This window comes from Archocentrus centrarchus, chromosome 4, assembly GCF_007364275.1.
Source record: "Archocentrus centrarchus isolate MPI-CPG fArcCen1 chromosome 4, fArcCen1, whole genome shotgun sequence".
NCBI classification, from domain to species: Eukaryota; Metazoa; Chordata; class Actinopteri; order Cichliformes; family Cichlidae; genus Archocentrus; species Archocentrus centrarchus.
Window position 1 is genome coordinate 37,012,115 of NC_044349.1, and position 20,655 is coordinate 37,032,769.

General features: G+C 41.8%; 1 protein-coding gene across 1 annotated transcript; it reads right to left on the reverse strand.

Annotated features, from left to right (window-relative positions):
* Positions 1–1,807: 1,807 nt before the first annotated feature.
* On the reverse strand, positions 1,808–19,241 carry hs2st1b (heparan sulfate 2-O-sulfotransferase 1b). Its single transcript, XM_030727513.1, has 7 exons — positions 18,700–19,241; positions 14,702–14,943; positions 5,493–5,578; positions 4,969–5,107; positions 4,777–4,874; positions 3,110–3,267; positions 1,808–2,935 (listed from the first exon to the last, which is right to left on the reverse strand). The coding sequence occupies exons 1-7, from the start codon at positions 18,821–18,823 to the stop codon at positions 2,715–2,717; spliced, it is 1,068 nt and encodes a 355-aa protein (XP_030583373.1). The 5' UTR covers positions 18,824–19,241; the 3' UTR covers positions 1,808–2,714.
* Between the last annotated feature and the right edge of the window lie 1,414 nt (positions 19,242–20,655).

A 20,655-nucleotide genomic window follows, 5' to 3' on the forward strand; every position in this document is an offset into this window, starting at 1 on the left:
TTAAACTAGTAATGCGCGATAGCTTTGCTAAGTTCTTTTTGAGTGAAGTAATCGAGATAATGGAAACGAGATGCACTTCATGTGGGACCTGTTCTTTTTTTAAATAAATCAGTAGATTGCTGCTCCTGCTCCTGTTTGTTTTCTTCCTGTTAAAAGGAAGTTTTTCCTTCCCCGTCACCGAGTACAGGAGATCATCTGATGAAACGAAACTGATGCACAATAAGAGGCTGAGGTGGCTGCTGTCAGTTCACACCATATAAATGAAAATGAACTGTAAAAAATGTAACTGAATCATTCAGAGATCTCTAATGCTGTTAGCAAAATGGCCACTCCAGGGAACCAGTTTGTATATGTGCAGTTTTATACCACTGAACCTCTACGACAGAGGTGGAGAGTGGAACGTTAGCACGATCCATAGAAACACAGTAACCACATCAGCACAGAGTACAGTTGATAAAACTGGAAACATCATAATACACGAGTATAACCTGAATCTAGGTTAATAGACGCTGCCCAAGATCACAAATGTACGTGACATAAGGACAGAGCCTGAATGTTATTATTAAACTGGGAAAGGCTGGAAACAGGAATTCTGTCGTCTGATTCAGGAATTTCACTTTTGATGTTCATACCAGAAAATTTTGCAGCTCCTCATGCTGACAGTCCTGGTTGTTTGTGAAACGTGGTTTTTGGACTCATACTTGTAGTGGCCGTGCAAATAAACAAGGACACAGGAAAAACAAAACCTGAGGACCATCTCAAGGTAAACATAACAAGCCCCGCCCATTAAAAATAAATAAGAAATAAGAAGTAGAAGAGTTATGCTGAGGTGAATGACTGCATCTTTCTTTGTAACATGTAACCAATGTGCAGTTAACCAATGTGCAGTTTTGCCAACTAAATTCTACGTATTAGAAAATAAAATAAGCTGTTATTAGATCAGGTGTAACTCAGCACACCAACAACCAAAAGAACGGAAAATAATAAAAGTGTGTTTTAACTCTGAGCGTGATTCTTTCCTAAACCTAACGGAGCAGTTTTTGCACCCAAACCCAGAAGTCTGTGCTGCGAAGCACAAATTGGGCAAATCTGAGTAAGTTTGGGCTGAACTCTGTTATTAAGCAGGTGGGTCGCTCCTCACTGGGGAACACAGCCGTAACTTACACTGCAGACCCGACCTGCACCAGAGCAGCTCATGTTTGAGGTTAGAGATCGACAGTCATGAAATCACCCATCCTAGAAGATTCCCCGGACCTCTGTGCATGTGTAGTAGGAGCGTCTCCAGCCTGTGTGTTTCCTTGATGAGGATCAGGATTAGGATTCTTAGATGCAGCTGTATTCCTTGACCGGCTGACAGACAGCATTTTGGCCGGTTTTCCATCCTGGCTTGAAATAGAATAAATTTTATTAATACTGAAGATTTCTTTTAGCCTTACTGACCGAAGTGCACAAACATTCACACGGAGCGTTTCCTGTTTGAGACCCTCCTCCTGCTGCAGCAGCTGGGACACTTTCAGCACGTACTGTTTAATATGCTCACATTTTTCTAATATTATAGTTTCATCCTCCTTTCTAAAGTCACTCGCTCTCCTGTCAGTGGACTTCTCCACGTCTCTGAGTGGTCACATGCTGCCAACACCACCTCAGTTATGTGGACATGCTCACAGCTTCATTGATAATCTTGGGTTGACTTATCGAGCTTGTCACCACCTCTGCGACTGCTTAGCTTGACCACCAGTGTTACGGTGAGCAAAGCCAGGGAACGGAAAGCTATCCTGGGAATGCTGAACTTGCTTCGTGGTGCAGGTCCCTGCTCTTAAGTCGGCTCTGCTTCACAGCTTACTCTGAACTAGTGGTTAAACTCACATTAAGTTGAATTAAAGACGAAAATCATTCACACAAACATTACAGTTGTGTATTTATGCTCAGTGTTATTGTGGTGAGTGGGAAGCATAGAAAGAATACACCAAAATAAAAGGAAAGAATGACTGTGGGGTCACAGGAAAATGATCAGATATGTTCTGTACATTACAGTAAAGGCACTGTCAGTCTGTTCTCGCCTACAGTAACACTGTACCCGCACATTCCTGCTATTAATAATTAGTACCTTCCTACAGCTTGTGGTCCTTTCAGGCTAAACAACAGGAGCTGTCTTTTCTAAAAAAAAAAAAAAAAAAAGCTGCACATTAATATCTGTGATGAATCACTGAAATAATGTGTTAAATATCTAAAAGTTGATCTCAGTGGGATAAAAAAATGACTAGTCACGCATCGAAGGATGCAACGATCCAATCGGTTTTCTTTTGGTCCAAAAACATTAATACAGCATGTAGGAATGCAGCCGTGACCATCTGCACTTTGTAAACATTTTTAATAAAAATACATAAACAATGTGAACTGACTTCCTTTTTTTAAAAACACAGTTTTCAAGTTGCTGAACTAGTTGAGGTGTGCTGCTTTTATTTTGAAAGTCCACCCAAACACAGCAAAAAAACCCACTTCCTGTCTTTAAGGTCTGCAGTGAGCCACAGTTAGAGATGAAATTCTTTCTCACAGTATAAACTGTTTTTCAACAGCTGCACTAGTAATAAAAAAGTAGAAATTCCACAGTACTGAACGGGATCCCAGTGAATCCAGCAGCGCTTGGTGTCTCCTGCAGCGTTCCCGACTCGTCCCCGTGCAGCCTCGTTAACGCTTTCCTGCTGACACCTTGTTCACTTCGGGTAGATCTTTTCATAGAAGAAGCTCTGGCCAAGGACAAAGAGTTCCCCGTCCTTTTCCCTGACGGCGTGGGCACGCACAAACTGAAACTGTTCGAGCGCAAACTCGTAAAACTCGTTTTCAATTTTCCAGATGTTTGACTGCTGCAGCTTGGTTATTGTGTCTTTGGTGGGGGGCTTCTTCTCCGTGGTCTTCCGCAGATGGGATTTCTTTCCTGGAGGAACAGGAGAAGATTTAATGAGGGCAACACTGTTCCTGCTCTACTGAAACACCTTCTTGTCACTCAAGTTTAAACTGAGACCAGCATGAAGATCAGTCACATAAAGGCAGAGCTCAAGTGAAGGAAGCCACAGACCCAACTCAGAAGCAGCAGTTTGGATGCTGGTACCTGTTCTGTACAGCTCTGTGGCCCCCTTAAAGAAGCGAGGGAGTGCTGCCTCCAGGATCATGATGAAGTCCTCCAGCTCCTCGGTTACTCCCACTAACAGGTACTCGTTCACCAGGTTGTATTTGGCCTGTTCCAGAGCCCATCTACTGCCTGCATTCCTGCACCAAACACAGCACGGTATGAATTATCCAAAATTTGGAGATTACAGAGTGAATCAGAAACGTTTCATTTAGAGCTGCATTTTTTTTTTTAATCCGACACCTCACCTGAAGTCTAAGCTTTAATTCTGTGACTTACCTGCGTCTTTATGCAACAACACCTGCCTATGACAGGTGGGTATTATGCAAAGACTGAGCAGCTGTCTTTCATTCTTATTTTCTTGCTTTTCTTCTTGATTCAGTAAATTCTCAGCATGAGCAAAGCCCCCTCGTTTGTCATGTCCACGCACGTTCATTTTCACTTCCTTACTATTACAAACAGCGCTGCTTATGTTACCACTGACTTTGATTAGAGCCCTGTGGAAAATGTAATGCAGAGGACTAATCATAGAAACCCATCAACAAGCACCTGCTGTGCTTTCACGTTGGCTTTTGTGCTACAATGTATAAAATTTAAAGGTTATGCAGCAGAACGTCCAGGTGTCGGACTGATCATGAAAACATGACTAAAGGAAAAATGTCAAACCACATTATAAAGCCCACTATTTAATTTATTGCTCACTCGTGCTTTCTTACAGTGTGGCTCAACCTTTAAAATTACAATAAATTTAATAGTTATTATACAAAACGGACAAGGGCATTTTCCTCTGTATTACTGTAGGTCTTTACCTTTCAATTTAAAGCACCTTGAGGCGACTGCTGTTGTGATTTGGTGCTATATAATTAGAAAATTAAACTGAACTGAAATTAACGAGGCTGGTTTCTGTGATCACACTGATTCACCATTTAATTCCCACATTATGAAAATGAATGGTTTGGTTCATTTCAAAATAATCCAAATAATGTTGGAGGGAATTCAACATTTTCATTTTCAGACTGTGTACAGCGTATGAGAGTAGTAGATGCATCTGTGGTGTGAATTTGGACATCCTCGGTCACATCGTTCTCGAGTTATCGCAGTCACAAAGTTGAGATTTTCAAGGCTGAAGGGTAAAAATGTCCAATGTGCCTCTGGCTTTCAAAAGAAACGAGTACCAAGATATTTTTGAGGGTTACAAAAATATCATTGTTGTTTCTTGTTTTGGACGATAGGTAAGCTTTAATGAGAAGAGCCTAGGTATAACAGCTGTGCCTGCTTGCTAATCGTGGTAATGGCAAACAGTTGCGACAGTGATCCGGTGAATTTTTCAGCCCGCACGGGGGTGGGGGGGTGGTGAAAGCAGATTGGACAAAACACTGAGGACAGCAGGTTAGTCTGAACATCAACAGCCAAAATCTGCTAAATCTGAACTTGGATTATTCCCCCAGCAATAAGGAGAGGACAAAGCACAAAACACTGTACTAGTAGTATATAAAGCAGTGCTGCCTTTAAGCAGGTGATTTACTGCATGCTACACCCTCACTCTAAACTGCTTCTGCTGCATGCTTTTGAGGCTAAGCTAAAACAGGAGTTATGGCAGTTCAGAAGCAGAGACAGAGGAAGAGACGGCTGTAAGGTGCAGCACTCACCAGCACTCTGAATGGTGGCCACAGAAGAACGGGATCTGCAGCCAGAGTTTCTCAGGAGCGCAGTCAGACCCACCTGACGACACACACTCATCAAAGGTCTGAAACATAATGGAAACGTTATCGTGTGATCCAGATTAAAAACAGGTTCAGTAACTGTGTATTTGAAAAGGCTGCGAGCTGTAAAATTAGGACCTTCTTGTCTCCTTGTTTCCTCCGTCGAAGGCCTGGCCTGTAATCATCTCCAAATCGTAGGAAGTAGTAGTACGACACCAGGCGCTCTATGGGATCCCGCACCACATTGATGTACAGTGGTTTACCTTTCACACCATATCTGAACAAAAGGAAAGCAGAAATCTCTTCAGACTTCATTTACACTTTATTACAGCAGCGCGGGAAGCTGTGGTCTTTATTCAGTAGGTCGCTGCATTTTTATTGCATTCAAAACGCAGATATTCCATCAGTGAAAGGTGGCAGCATCAGGCAGGAGTGAGAGTGCAAGTTAACCGAATCTCTCTCACTGAGAAACACTTAGACTATTAGAATAATTACCTGTGATCACAGAGACGATAGTGTCAGGGGAGATAAGGACAACAATGCTATTAATCAACACTAAAGCACATGTTAGCGATCAATACGTGACCTCCCTTTATCTGCTCTGCTGGCTGTTTGTAACTAATCTGGATATTAATGGTATTACAGGAAATGAAGGGCCTTACTTTGAGAAGTCCAGATAAGCCACATGGCCGTGGTAGAAGCCAGGCTTCATCTCTCTCCACGAGGTGACGTTCCTGACAAAGCGCACCTGGAGACAAAGATAATGGAAACTAATTACAGAGCCGCAGGGAACCGGAGCCACAACAGAAATGTTTGTGCGATATGTTGGTGCAAACTTTACTCGGTTACAGCGCAGAGTTCATGCACAGCAAGTGTCAGCCCGTCCTAATTAATGGACCAACACTTGCATTCATATTCACACCGGGAACACATTTTCATGTGTGGGACAGCACTCTTTTGAATTTATGGCTTGAACACACAAACCATGTGTTTCAGGCATAGTTATTTAGTCATGTGACCAGGGTGGAGCCCTGGAGGGCAAAAGCACTGTTACAACATGCAGGCCACTCTCAAACAGCAGCAGCACATGCCTGCCCATCTGTTTCAAGCCACAAATGTTTAAATCACCTCTTAGAAGGAGAAGAAGAAAAGAAATTTTAGGCACTCGAGTTCTACATGTAGTATTTTAATCATTAAGAGTCCCTCCTCTTACACTGCCACCGGGAGGAAAGTGTACAGAATATTTATTATATGTATGTTTTTGGTCTGGATGAAATGAAGATGATCAAATCGTGGCTAAGGGCCAGTACATGGAGCCCTAAAACACTGGAAGCTGGATCAGGTGGATCCAAAGCATAATCAGAAAGACCAAATGTGTGCAGAAGATCTAAAGTGTCATCACTGAAAGACTTCATTGATACAGAGTTGGCTAAATAAGGAACACAAGCCTCCAATTAGCAAGAATACCGACTAGATGCTCTGAGAGGCTGAGCAGAGACAGAACAAGGCCAAACACTTTGAAGGGGTTAAGACGGACAAAACAGGGTGATGGGAATACTCTAATCCTGCTGGGATAACACTGGTTATAGATGCTGCAATCAGTAAAGCTAAACAGTGTTTCTGCAAATTCCAGGTGTACCCAGATTCATTTATAAAGTGGCATAAAAGACAAACAGCTGGATTTATAAAAATCAAAACTAGCCCCGCCCCAGCAGATGTTTTAGCTGATCTGAACGTTTCCCGTCACTCTGCAAACACCGAATCACTGAGATAACACACAGGTCCTGATGTCCATGGTTTTCCAAGGTTTAAAAAAATGGAAATAAAATAACTTTCATTTTATGGTCATTTTCAGTTTTTGTAAAAGCTTTATCTCTGATAATGAGAAAATACGCAATTTGTTAGTAAGAGGGAAACTGAGTGACCGGATTGATAGAGAGTCAAAAGTTATTTCATATATTCCCTTATCCGGATCACATCCCGATGTAATAGTATGTGTCCATGGAATATGGTGAGATGCTTCTTATTGCAACAAATGAGGATGATGTGTCTTTGTTCAGCTGAAATATGGCCAAAAATATGTGTTAAATGGAGATTCCCATGTTCAACTCAAGTAGCCTGCAAATATAGAATCTGAATTAGATTGAGAGGGCGTTCGGTTTGGCACCAAATATCAGATGAATCCAGCAGGTTTATGGGGAGATATGATTATTTATTTATTTATTTTTATTTATTTTTCAGCAGAACCTCACACGTGAGACTGTACAGTTGTTCTTTCATTCTGACACATTATATAAACACACTGCAACTAAAGTCACACACAAAAAACATAAAATCAGAGTAGAAAAAAGGTCTGATTTTTTTTTTTTTTTTGCTGTGAAGGCCACAAACATGTTTCATGAACAAATATTAAAACTTAAAATAAAAATATAAGTTGTAATACTTCAAAAACTTAACTACATATTTAGCAGACAAAGTTATTTACAACTATTTCCATTAAAATGCAGGTGATGCCTCAGGTGTTTTTGTACAACCATTCACAGTCAGGTGTCACAATAAGACAGTTCCTGTCCACCACAAACAGAGGGCGCCGTCACAGGCCTGACACTTCCAGGTCAAAGTCAAAGTCACATTTATTTATATAGCACATTTAAAACAACAGAAGTTGACCGAAGTGCTGCACATAGAGATATGCCGGGTAAGAACAACACTACAATCAGAAATCAGCAATCGTCTAAGACAGAGGTCCCCAACCCCCGGGCCGTGGACCGGTACCGGGCCGTGGGACATTTGGTACCGGGCCGCACATAAAGAATAAATAACTTAAATTATTTCCGTTTTACTTATTATCTGCGCTTAAACTATATTTTATTTTGAAAAATGGGCGGATTCGCTCCGTTACTTCCTTCCATGACTTCCTCTTGACGTGTCAAGACGTTTCTGCTCACATGATACGTCACCGCTAAAATTAAACCCAGAAGCTTCAGGCCTGTCTAACGAAATCGGTTGGTTGACCTACATAACGCTTCTTTAAATTTTTGAGTGCTCAACAAGAGTAGAAAAGCACTATGTAAGAACTAGTCCATTTACCATTTTTATTTATCAACACCGGGGATAGCAGTGAGGTAGACCCAGCCATCAAACTGACTCTCCAGCGCTTGACACCGCGGCTCTGCAGCCACGCTCCATGTGAAATCGGCCGAACCCAGTCAAACCAGAAGCCAGCAAAAATGAGTATCAGAGAAACAAGCTCAGGGGGCTTACACTGATTCAGTGTTATGGTGAGTTGTATTTTTCATGCGCTTTATACAGTAAAAATCACCTAAGTCGAAGTCGCACAAATCGGGTTTTCGCTCTAGTTGGATGGCATCTGCAGGTCCTGATTTTTCCTAACATTAATTCCAATAAAATCATCACATAAATCCGTCGGATATTCACCTACCTCGGATGAAAAATCTGGTCCCATTGTAATAAATTTCCAGTTAAATGTGATGAGTTTAGCGCTAAAACCCTCCTCAGCTCCTGTCCGCCCACTTCCATGCATCGGCTCGTTCGTGCACAACTACACACACACTAACAACGCCTGGAAATTGTTTTAGTGTTTATATCAGTTCATTTCACCGGGGACAATCGTGGCAAGTGTAAGCTACAAACTTGCACTTACGAGTAAAATTTCAGATTATAAAATTTGCAGAAGCAAATTCATAGATGAAGCAGAAGCCATTGCAGCGAAATTCGATAATAGACCCCAAACTGGGCCATTTGAATCCGACTGAGGTGATTTCCACTGTATTTGTTTTTGCGGTGTATCTTATTTTGAAGGCATGTTTTACCATGGCTCTAACAGCTGACCAGGGAGCGCTGTGGGCAGAGAGCCTGTTATTCATGTTGAGGCGGGATGTTACGAGAACGCTGCTGATAGAGTTGCATACGAATACAAAGTGGATTCCCGTTTTTTATTATTATACGTAGAAAATATCACACTTGGTTATGGTCATATCATTTATTTTGACGTATTTATTCGCCACACCTTAAAAGCCGGTCCGTGGAAATATTTTCTAACACTAAACCGGTCCGCGGCTCAAAAAAGGTTGGGGACCACTGGTCTAAGAGGATGTTACGCTGCAGCCAAATGCTAAAGAGACGTGTCTTTAATAAGGACTTAAACATGTGTACCGTCTGGGCTGAGCGAATATGGAGAGGAAGATTATTCCAAAGGTTTGGTGCTGCTGCTGCTGCAAACGCTCAATCACCTCTCAGTTTTAGTCAGTTTTTGGCCTTTGTAAGAGTAGTTGATTAGACGACCTCAGAGTCCTTAGAGGCGTGTGTTCATGGAGCAGCTCGGACAGATACGAAGGTGCTAGCCCATTTCTTCTTCTTCTTCTTCTTCTTTTCCACCCACGCTAGCGAGCGTATTGGGCAACAAGGTTCTTCCATCGATCACGGTCCACGGCAAGGGTTTCAGCTTCATCCCAAGAGACGTTGAGGGCTTTGAGGTCATCTATGAAGGTCCGGCGCCATGTGAGCCTTGGACGTCCCTTCGCTCGTCGGCCTCCTGGTGGAACCCATGTGAAAGCCTTCTTTGGGATTCGGCTGTCATCCATACGTATGGCATGGCCAGCGAGTTTTAGACGGCGGCGGGCAATGATCACACTTAGTCTGGACACCTTGCTTCGTCGCAGCACCTCTTTGTTGGTGATGTGTTCAAAGTATTGGATCTTCAGTATTCGCCTGAGGCAACGCTGATGAAATATGTCCACCTTGCACGTAATACTGGCCGATGCTTTCCATGTTTCGGAGGCGTAATCCATCGGAATAATGATCGAGGCGTATAAGTGAAGTTTGATGTTGAGCGAAATGGAAGCAGATGACCAGATATTTCGCATTGCTAGCCCATTTAGAGCTTTAAAAGTAAGCAATAAAATCTTAAAATCTATTCTAAAACAAACAGGAAGCCAATGAAGGGGTGATAAAACCAGGTAATATGTTCGTGTTTTCTTGTACCAGTTAAAAGACGAGCTGCCACATTTTGGACTACTTGCAGGCGGCCTACCAATAACTGATCTATGCCATAGTACAAGGAGTTACAATAGTCCAGGCGTGAAGTGATAAAAGCATGAATGACTTTTTCAAGAAGTTGTTTTTCATCCAGGATTTAATGTCACTGAGACAGCTCATCAAGGGCTCCCATGGATCACTGCTGTTCAACCTGATGGGCATATACATCTGGATATCATCAGCAAAGCAGTGAAAGGAAATATTATATTTCCTAAAAATAGCTCCCAGAGGTAACATATACAGAGAAAAAGAATTGGACCCAGAGTGGACCCTTGAGGTACTCCACAAGAAAGATGTGCTGCTGAAGAAAAACCATCTCCTAAGTGAACTGAAAAACTTTTATTGGTAAGATAAGATCGGAACCAAGTCAGAGCGGTGCCTTTGATACCTAGAAGGCTCTCAAAGGACAAGTCTAAAAGCACTAAAACTGAAGGACTACCAGAGTCAACTGCTAAAAGCAAATCATTAAAAACTCTGAAAAGTGCGATCTCTGTGCTGTGACGTGATCTTAAACCTGTCTGGAACTTTCCCCCTCATGTAGGCTTAAAAATGCCTGAAGGTGTTTAAAACAACTTTTTCAAGGATCTTGGATAAAAATGGTAATTTAGATATCAGTCTGCAGTTTGCGAGAACAGTAGGGTCAAGGTTTCTCTTTTTAATTAGAGGCTGTACAGCAGAATGCTTAAAGGCAGATGGAACACAGCCAGATGTGAAAGAACTATTAATCAAAGTGAGAATGGTTTGACCCACCAAACCAAAAGCCTAAGAAGGCGAGAAGGAGCACAGTCTATGGGGGAACTTACGAGTCTCATATGGTGAACCATTTCCTTTAGTGTGGACAGACCAACAGGTTCAAACTGCTCAAAAACAGCTCTGCTAGATAGAGATGCAGATGGGTAGGTTCCAGCCTGAGGTAATACAGGTCTAAGAGCAGAAATTTTTTCTACAAAAAACTTCTTAAAGATCTCACACAGAGCAGGGCGAATTACTACTTGGATTACATCACTGTAGGTTAGCTAGCGAGTTAAAAACATTAAAAAGAAAATGAGGTCTGTGGCTATTACTTGAAACAATATTAGAGAAATAGACAGACTTTGCATATTTCACTGCTTTCTGATATTTCAATAAGCAGTCATGCAATATTTCTAAGGAGCTTATTCTTTCTCCATCTTCTCTCAGCACGTCTGCACTCCTGTCTGAGAGCGCGACTTGTTTCATCCAGCCAGGGCTGAGAGGAAGGTTTAAAATGTTTATTTATAAAAGGGACAATACGGTCTAATACTGCAGCCAAGTAGATATAAAACAGTTCGCAAGATCCTCAGTGCTGAGACTACGACAAAAGTCCATGTTATCAGAGTTTTTAAATGCAGTGGTAAAATCTACAGCATTTGAAGAGTTTACCTAGCGGACACAACACACAGAGGATCTTCGATTTATCCCAGAACTGGGAACCACTACCTTAAATAAAACAGGAAAATGATCAGATATGCCTAAATCATGTATCTCGCTAATACAGGCATCAAGTCCGTAAGACTGCACCAGGTCCAATGTGTGACCTTTTTCATGTGTGGGGCCACGCACCAGTTGTCTTAAGTTGGGAGGTAGAAGCGTGGAACAGGGTGTGGACTCACCATCTTGAAGCCACGTCTCAGTAATTAACATAAAATTCAACTCCTGTGATATAAAAAAGTCATTAAGAAGGGAGGTTTTGTTAGCTACAGATCTAGCATTCAGCAGAGCCATTCGCAGACCAAAAATAATAACCCGCTCCCCCTCTGGGGGCGGGGTAACAAATGTGACGGAAAGTCTACAAACATTTTGGAGATGGGGAAACAAGTGACTCAGACGGCGATGTGCTGAATCATAAAAGGTGATGCCTCACATCACATCACTTTATCATACACATGGAAATCAGCAGTGTTGATAGACATAAGCCTAATCGAATCTAACCACCATCTGCCTCCCACACGCCCACCTTCAGAGCAGAGAGGAGGGGACGGACTGCATGCTGCTAACAGTCAGGATCAATATCAGGCTGGTGGCACCATTCAGGAAACAGGTTTGCCTTTTCTCTGTATTGAGGCTAACTAATAAAAATATTAGTTCAAATCTGAGATATGCACGCATTCCCAGATGGACTGTGATTTATATATAATGTGAATATGCTGCTCAGAGGAAGCACAGCGTGTGAGGTGGTGGTGGGTGAGATGGCAGACAGGATATTACATTGGCAACACCAAGTAACACCACTATAGCTTCAGGACATTTACACTATGTGAACTGAGCTGCTGTCAGCAGTAAATGTGCACTGAGAGTAACAGGATGCAGAGACAGACACACAAACATTTCTTCAACCAAAACATTATCAGGTTTCATTATGTTAAATGTGCACAGAGAGGAAAACCTTAACAGGCAACAGCCGCAGAAGACTTTCCTTTCCACTGACACTTCCCTTTCCACTGATCGGCAGAATGCAAGGAAACCACTGGCAGGTCTGATTATTCTCAGTGTTGGTAATGAGAATAAGGAATGCAACAATGTGCCAATAAAAGCAGGAAAACTAGATCGCTAGCAGGCAAACAAGGATCTAAATAATGTACGATGTTCAATTTTAAAACTTCACAAAACACATTTTGTTGGACCTGAAGGACACACACGATGTGTTCTGTTGGTTTTCATTCCAAGACTTGAGCACATAAGAGCTGCGCAAATGTAGCAAAAATTGCATTGTGAATAATGCAAAGTTAGCACAACCTATTAAGGTACAACAGAAACATTACTGGGAAATACTCCAGGACAAGGAAATATAACCATATTGCAGTGGAGTGTGAGTCCCTGCGATCCTGGGAACTGTGTCATCTGGGGCAATAGCCCCTGGTAGGGTGTCCCATAGAAAACTGGTCCCAATGGAGAGTCCTGAATAAGAGCAATTCAAACAACTCCAATGAGTGAGGCAATAAAGAGCTGGGGGGGGGGGGGGGGGGGGGGGGGGGGGCTCAGCAGTGAGCATCTGGTGCTGGGCCATGATCTATAGGGCTCAATTATGCACAGCCCCCAAATAACAACATGGATCTGCCACCCTGTTGGCCCTCTACCCTCATGGACAAACCCTGGGATCTGGTGCAATGCAGACTGGGCAGCAGACAAAGGCTGGGACCCAGGTGTCACAGAACATGATGACACCTTCTCTGGTGGAGAGGTACCTGGAGCCAGTCAAGATGCAGAGCAGTACTGACTAGAAACATGTGGGCCCACCCCCTGGAGAAGGAAGAGACTCTTTCCTTTGATTTGTTTTTTTTTTAAAGAGCCGCCCAGGGTGAGAGGTGCCAGGCTACCATGACCTGACTTTGGATAAACAGAAGAAAATGGATGGATGGACTCCAAGTTGAAATAAACTAGAGTTATAATAAAGTAGCTCTTGATGGTAGCAAAAGTACTATATTTTACATTTCTCTTCATATCTCAATAAAAAGACAGAATCACACCATCCACAATCAGTCTGTAATGTAATGTGATGTACAGATTCACTTGGCACGCAAAAGGTTGCTGGTTCAGATCCCCTTTGGGATCGCGTCAGGAAGGTCACGTTGTGCTGCCTGCTGCGGTGACCCCAAAAGTAGCTTCTTCTATTTGAGTCCTGACCACTCAAAGTTCTTTGGACTCAAACGTTCATACAGAGCTTTATTCTATATATTTAAAGTGCTTTAGCTAACTCACATCCATGGTCAAATTTTAGGATCACCTCTTAATCCAACAGGCAGGTCTTTGATATCGAATACAAATCCTTCATCATAATCAAAGATGTACAGTTGTCCTTATAAGCACATCAAAAATGTCCAACCTACTGCAGGTGGAGGTTTTACACGTTAATATTTACCTTTGTTAACTAATTAATAATGAATTAGTCTGAACTTTTCACTCTCATTTAAACAATAAAGTTAATCATTAAAGCAGCCGCTCAATTCCAGCTACAGACACAAACTGATGCTGCTTTCTCTCGTTTTAGAAATGCAGAGGACACGGGCATCGAGCTTGAAATTTTGTGTCCCGAAGTGACCGTCTTCTCAGTCATGACTGAGTTTATGATGGTTATGAACACCTACCCTTCAACAAATATCAATTTCCTGCCTAAAATGCTGCAGAGTCTAACAAACGCAGCATAAAGCAGGGACATGTCTCAACAAATGTGAAGAGTCCATCAGTGAGAAAGAATCAGCTATGACTTGTGTGAAGACAAAAGCTCATCAGCGAGTTAACAAACAAGTCATTTGTCCCTGTTCTTAATATATGACCATAAACCTACCAATAAACCACCTCTGATTGTTGGTGTAGTGCACTTGTTCCAAACAGAAGTTTCTGAGGAGAAAATATTCAGTATATTGAGTTCTAGTTTTTTGACAGATTATTAATCTACCTTTGTCCTATCTCGCACCTTTATGTGAGATTGTTTCACAACCAGCACAATTCTCCTTATAACAATAAATTATTAATTCCAGACTTTCAAAGCTGAGCATTTGCTGTGTCAACAAAGGACTTTCCTGTATTTACTACTGTGTTATTGTCATCATGGTGCAGTAATAAACATTTAGGTGCAGACACAGTTTTAACAAACCTGCCGTCTCATTTAAATTTTGAAGTGACTGAGTGGGGTCCCAGCCTTATATTTATATTTGCTGTTGTGATATTTTTTTGTAAAAATGTTTCCCATCATGACTTTGTCATAATTAATGACATTAGAGCATTTCAGGTCACAGAAAAACAAAACAGTCTATTCCTGTATAAAGTGAGACCAGCTGGTTGTCTGCGCTCTTACTTGGTCCTGCAGTGACATGACGGGGTTGTTCTTGGTTGTGTTGATGTGCAGGACGTGGAAGCGATTCTTCCCACACAGGTCATAGGCGATGTTAGTGAAGGACGTGCTGGCTGTTTTGGGCACTCTGTTGTAGATGATGACCATGTCGTTGTTTTCTGCCAGCGGTCTAAGTTCCCGCGCACCCCTGTCTTCGCTGCGACGCTGCTCTACTTCGGCCACCTCGTGTCTGGCGATGGTGCGCTCTGAACAAGGAAGAAAACATCTCACATCAGCCGCAGTGTGCTGCTAACATTTTAACTACATAGTGCACAAGTGAATAAGCACAATATTTGAACCCTCTGCACTGAAAGGACGTCACTCCAGCTTATTACACCACCATACAGCAGGCAGTGTCGACGGTTTTAGGCAGCATTTTGCCTGCCAGGTAGCTGGATGTTGATCGAAGAGATTTATCTAACCTTCATGTCTTCCTGTTCATCTTCTTTGTGTTTACTGATTATCCAAACAGCTGGAATGAAGCAGGAGCACGAGCAGACTGGCAGCTGCCAGATGAAATAAACCCTGAGATGAGTTTCTCCTCTCCCACAGGAATGTGGCATAGGGCCAGTGAGGCTTGTTAGTTAGCATGCCTTAATTAAAGAAAACAACAAGTCCTTCAAAACACAATAACATCAAAACAAGTAATTAGGCTTTTGATGATAACATTGACAGGAGGCATAATTAAAGGTGTTTTCTCCCTCTTCTTTCCTCCACTGCAATGTTAATTAAAGCCAATTACACAAATGGCCTTGTGAGTGTCTCTTAGACCGGATGTGTGGAGCTCAGTATGCTGCAACATCCTGCAGTCCAGCAAACTCTTCATCGTCTGACACCATGAAGGCTGATGAAGCTGGGGGGCGGGAGTGGGGGGAGGGCTGGCTGAGTTCTCTGCATCTTCATTTGAAGGCAGATGGACGGTCACTTATAATAAAGAATAAAGACAAAATAATGGAACGTGTATTATTGTGTTACGCAAGTGTTAGTGCTGTTTCTGGTGACTAATTTACTGGCTGATTAAATGGTAAGGAAAAAAATGTCTTCAAGTAAGAAAAACATGGAAAACAGTCCAAACTGAGCACAGTGTTCAGCTGGAAACTGCATGTTTGCAGATTCAGATTCAACAGTTTTAAACTGTCTTTGACTTTCAGATCGTTCAGCCTTGATCAGGCACAGGGTCGACGTGGCATTACCCGAGAGGGATGGCTCCACATGTGGCCCAAACCGTTCACACAGATGAGTCAGATCAGTTTGTTAACAGTGCTAGCACCAGCAGCTTCTTCCTTTGCAGGTTAACACGTGTGCAGATGACGCTGCGCAGCCGTTCATTCAGATTAAAGTGCTGAGGAACCGCGCTGGCTCCACGTTAACCAAATGGTATTTCTGTGTGGTTACACTATTTGTGAAACAGTCATGACTGATTCATGGTTTTGGACACAAATTCCTGCTCTCATTTTTGTGTGTCCGTGAATATGTAGGTAAATCCCACTGGTCTGTTCTGATTGGAGTCCATGAATATTATGAAATTAATATTATCTGCTGTTAAAGGGTGGGAGCAGAAAAAACAGTGAACACATTTTTCATTTGTGTTACTTTAAATGTGTTAATTATCATTTTCACATCATCTACTCAGTTAGGTTTTAAACCGCTCGCGTTTTGGGTTAATTTTCTCGGCTGCCAGGGTGACGCTGCAGACATGAAATATACTTCCTGTTCAAATACTGTCATTTTAAAGTTGTGCAAAAAAAATGTGATAATTTGTGTCTTTGAATATGAACAAATGAGATTTCTTTTAACCTACTATTTTACATTTTGCTCTGAGCCCAGGCTGTTAGTCTAATAGCATATGCATTTATAAAGCTCGCTTCAGACAAACTTTACTAGTAAGTGCTGAGAAACATGCTTTTTTTCTCTGAAGGCACCTACTTAAAACTACTGAACCAAAATTAGTTGGTTTCTGATGGGATGAAGCCTCCGGTGTCAGTGTTCCTAATAGTGCCAAATTCATTCTGCAGCAGGGAAACAAGCCCGAACCTGCAGACTCATAAAGTCCTGTTGTAGAGGATCTGGCCTCACAGAGCTCTAAGCTTAGAAATATGATTCATTGGGTAACTTTGACATGGAACTGTAAATTGGGCCAAATCAAACAACTTCCTCTTTTATCTATTGGTGATAATATTTCCTAAATACCACAGAGCTGGATGTCTAAACAAGAGTCTGTGTTAACCTGACTTAACAGAAGTTGCTGTCTTTTGTGGCCATTTTCTAAACAAAAATGTTTTTTTTTAAGTGAATTAAATTAAACTCCACTTGTTTAAAAAAAAAAAAAACTGTCCTGGCATTATTCCTTTGGTGGATGGCCAAAACTTCTTTGGTGGGTGCCGTTGTTTTGGGAAAACCCTGCACTTGAACAGGATATGCTTCTGATGGATGGAACAATGTGGATCCTGATCACTAACACTAACTCTGCTGTCTGACCTTTTCGTGCCTCAACATAGATGCACAGACTGTATGAGGGTCAAAGGTTAGGGGAGGTGGGGAATGTTAACAGATCAGTAAATGTGTGTGACAAGTTTATCATGGTTAATTAAAGCAAACATAAAGCTAACATTAACATATCCAGAAACTTTAGGTTTAGCTTTTACCATCAGGGTAAATCTGTCAACACAGCCTGAGGAGGCTTTGATACACAGGCTTACTGAGGCTGGGATATCTGTGCACGTTTATGCTGACAAACTGGACTCTTCTACTTACAATCTGACAACCACCATCTATAATAATAACAAAAACTAAAATTAACACTGAATCTAGCAAAAAGTTAAAAATGAGTAAAGCCACTGTGGAAACTAACTGAAACTAAACTGAACTGAAAATAAAATGTAAAACTAAACAAAAATGAAAACAAATGGAAAACAGAACTGTAATAACTCTGCTGTTTGAGGACTTTCTGTATTTTTATGGAAATGTTTTGCCAGGACTTTTGCAGCCCTTAACAAATATTTAAAACTTCCTATAACACATTTTAATACCACACAAAAAGCATTTCAACACCCAGCCCACGGTCACAGAGAACCATCTGGCCGAGCTTTGAGGGCTCGTGACCGTGTGTCAAACGCACATTACTGCAACTGCACAACAAGCAATAAATGTGATTTAAATTCACTGTATTATTACACATCAAAGGGTCTGACCGATAGCCAGGAGGTAAAACAGTCGGGAACAGGATACAACTAACTAAACTAACTACTGCAACTAACTGGTAGTTGTTACAGAAGCTGCAAAGGAGCTGCCAAAAGTTCCTTCTCACCACAACTAATTAAAAGAAGAACTGATGGTATCTGAGATAACACAGAGGCTTTTTATGCAAATAAAGAATACAGGTATGCCTCGGAAATGAGGAACTCTGCTGCTACACGGTGTGTTTATAAAATGCTGGCCTTTTACGTCTGCGAGCAACATAAAGCAGCAAGAAAAATAATACAATCTACAGTAACTAAACATCAAAGTGAGAGTGCCAGCGATGAGTGCAAAACTATACATATAGAAACAAAATAGATAAAAATAAAAAGAGGAATATAAAGAGGAGTTATATTAAGGCTGACATTGTACAAGAGAGTAGTGCAAACTGCATTGATAAATAATATGTAATAGATACACTATGATTCAGAATATGTACACAAAGAATCTGGAAGACAGCAGCAAGAGGATGATACAAAAATTTGTGTGTGGGATCTTGTGTCCTGACAGGTGTGTTCACCTGTCACAGAAAGAAGAGTTATTATACAGTTAATGACACCTGGACACACCTGGAGGCAGACTCTTCTTTCATGCTAGAGCAGTGAGGAGTAAGATCAGCGGCGTTAACAGACCCGCACAGTCCACTGCCACAAACTTGTCTGAGTGTTTGAACTTTTATAATTTAGGAAATCCACGTTGCACTGCCTCAGGCTTTGTGGTCTTACCTAGCTTGGCTCTGGAATCGTCCAGTTTCTGGATCTGGTTCTCTATCAGCAGCATTGCCACTCCGAATGCCAGAACAGCCAAAAGCTGGATCCTGGGCAGCATCACGATCCTTAAAATCCCCATCAAACAACCGCAGGAATCATGCCGGGGATACAGGTAGCTTCGGGTTTCTCATCCACTGCTAACGGCTGGCTCAGCCTAGGAGTCTGCTGCTGGAAACTGAGCTGGCTCAGATGATTTATATCGAACAAATCGAAATCCAGACCCCGCGGTTAGCAGCTGAGTGTGATTGGTGGACACAGAGCAGCAGCTGTCCTCCAGAGTTAACTCAGGTTAGCAAAACAAACTAACAGCAGCTAGCTCCGCGCTAACACTGACCAACATCACACCAGCGCCATATTTTAAAACCAGCGGGATTTCCTTTGACCACGGCGAGTTCGTGCTGAGCTCACAGACGTCAGGCCAGTAAGCGGAGACAGCAGGAAACAGAACCGAGTCCAAACTAATGCAGCTTGTAGCATCAGTTAGCTGCGTCACCTCTTCTTCGTTCTCTGTGTTTTCATTGGACGAGCTCAGATCAACGTTAAAGGCTCATGTCGCCACCTACTGGACAGCATTGTTACGCCCCACAAGTAAATAGAATAGAAGTAAAGCTGAGATACACCATGCTTAGCCAAACACTGTAACACCTTATATTTATTGTCTTTATGAATGGTTATTAATCATTGTCACTGGCTGCACAAAACCATATTTAAAATCTCAGACTGAAACAAATTCTTATTCATGTTTCAATCTAAGTGGCCTGGTTATGAATGCCACACTCAGTATTGTAGTTTAGATATATATGATTCATGAAATATATCCTAAAGCACATATATCTGTGATATGTGAGTATGCAGAAAGTTTTGAACATATGCAGAAATCTTGTTAAAACACATCTAATCTACTACAATTCAAGAGTGAACAGGTGACCCCCCCCCCCCCCCCCCCCCCCCCCCCCCCCCCCAAAAAAAAAAAATTAAATGTTATTTCATCTCAAGGTGCTTTATATTGTAAGGTAAATACCCTACAATAATTACAAAGAAAACCCAACAGTCAAAATGACCCTCTATGAGCAGCACTTGGTGACAGTGGGAAGGAAAAACTCCCTTTTAACAGGAAGAAACCTCCAGCAGAACCAGGCTCAGGGAGGGGGGGTCATCTGAGGGGACAGAGAAACAGGACAAAAGACATGCTGTGGAAGAGAGACAGAGATTAATAATAACTATGATTAAATGCAGAGTGGAGTATAAACAGAGTAGAAAGAGGTGAATTAAGGAGAAACATCACGGGAACCCCCCCCCCCCCAGCAGCCTAAGCCTATAGCAGCATAACTAAGGGAGGGTTCAGGGTCACCTGATCCAGCCCTAACTATAAGCTTGATCATAAAGGAAAGTTTAAAACACACACACACACACACACACACACACACACACACACACACACACACACACACACACACACACACACCACACACACACACACACACACACTAAAGCAGCATGATATCAAACAGAGCTGTCAGCTCGTTACAGTCTGGTTCTCCACTCTGGACCCACACAAACACAAACGAAGGACAGAAGAGTAATTTGTGCCCGTATTATGTGCATAACATCAAAATCTATGTATGAGAGCATCACTGCATTATATTCCAATATATGTTCAATTATCAACCTTGTGATTTATTTTTGTAGTTTTGTTCTCTATATAAATAAAAACATTTCCTTCATAAATGAATGCAGAAAAAATACAAAGTTTCCCAGAAATGAAGGAAGTTACGTGTCTGATGTTTAAAACTTCCAGAGCGAAGTACTCAAACAAAATCTCCTCCTATGCTGAACTAGTTAGTTTGTAGCAACAACTGTTACTCTGATGTAAACGTTTTTCTCCACTATGATTATGATCATAAGGCATAA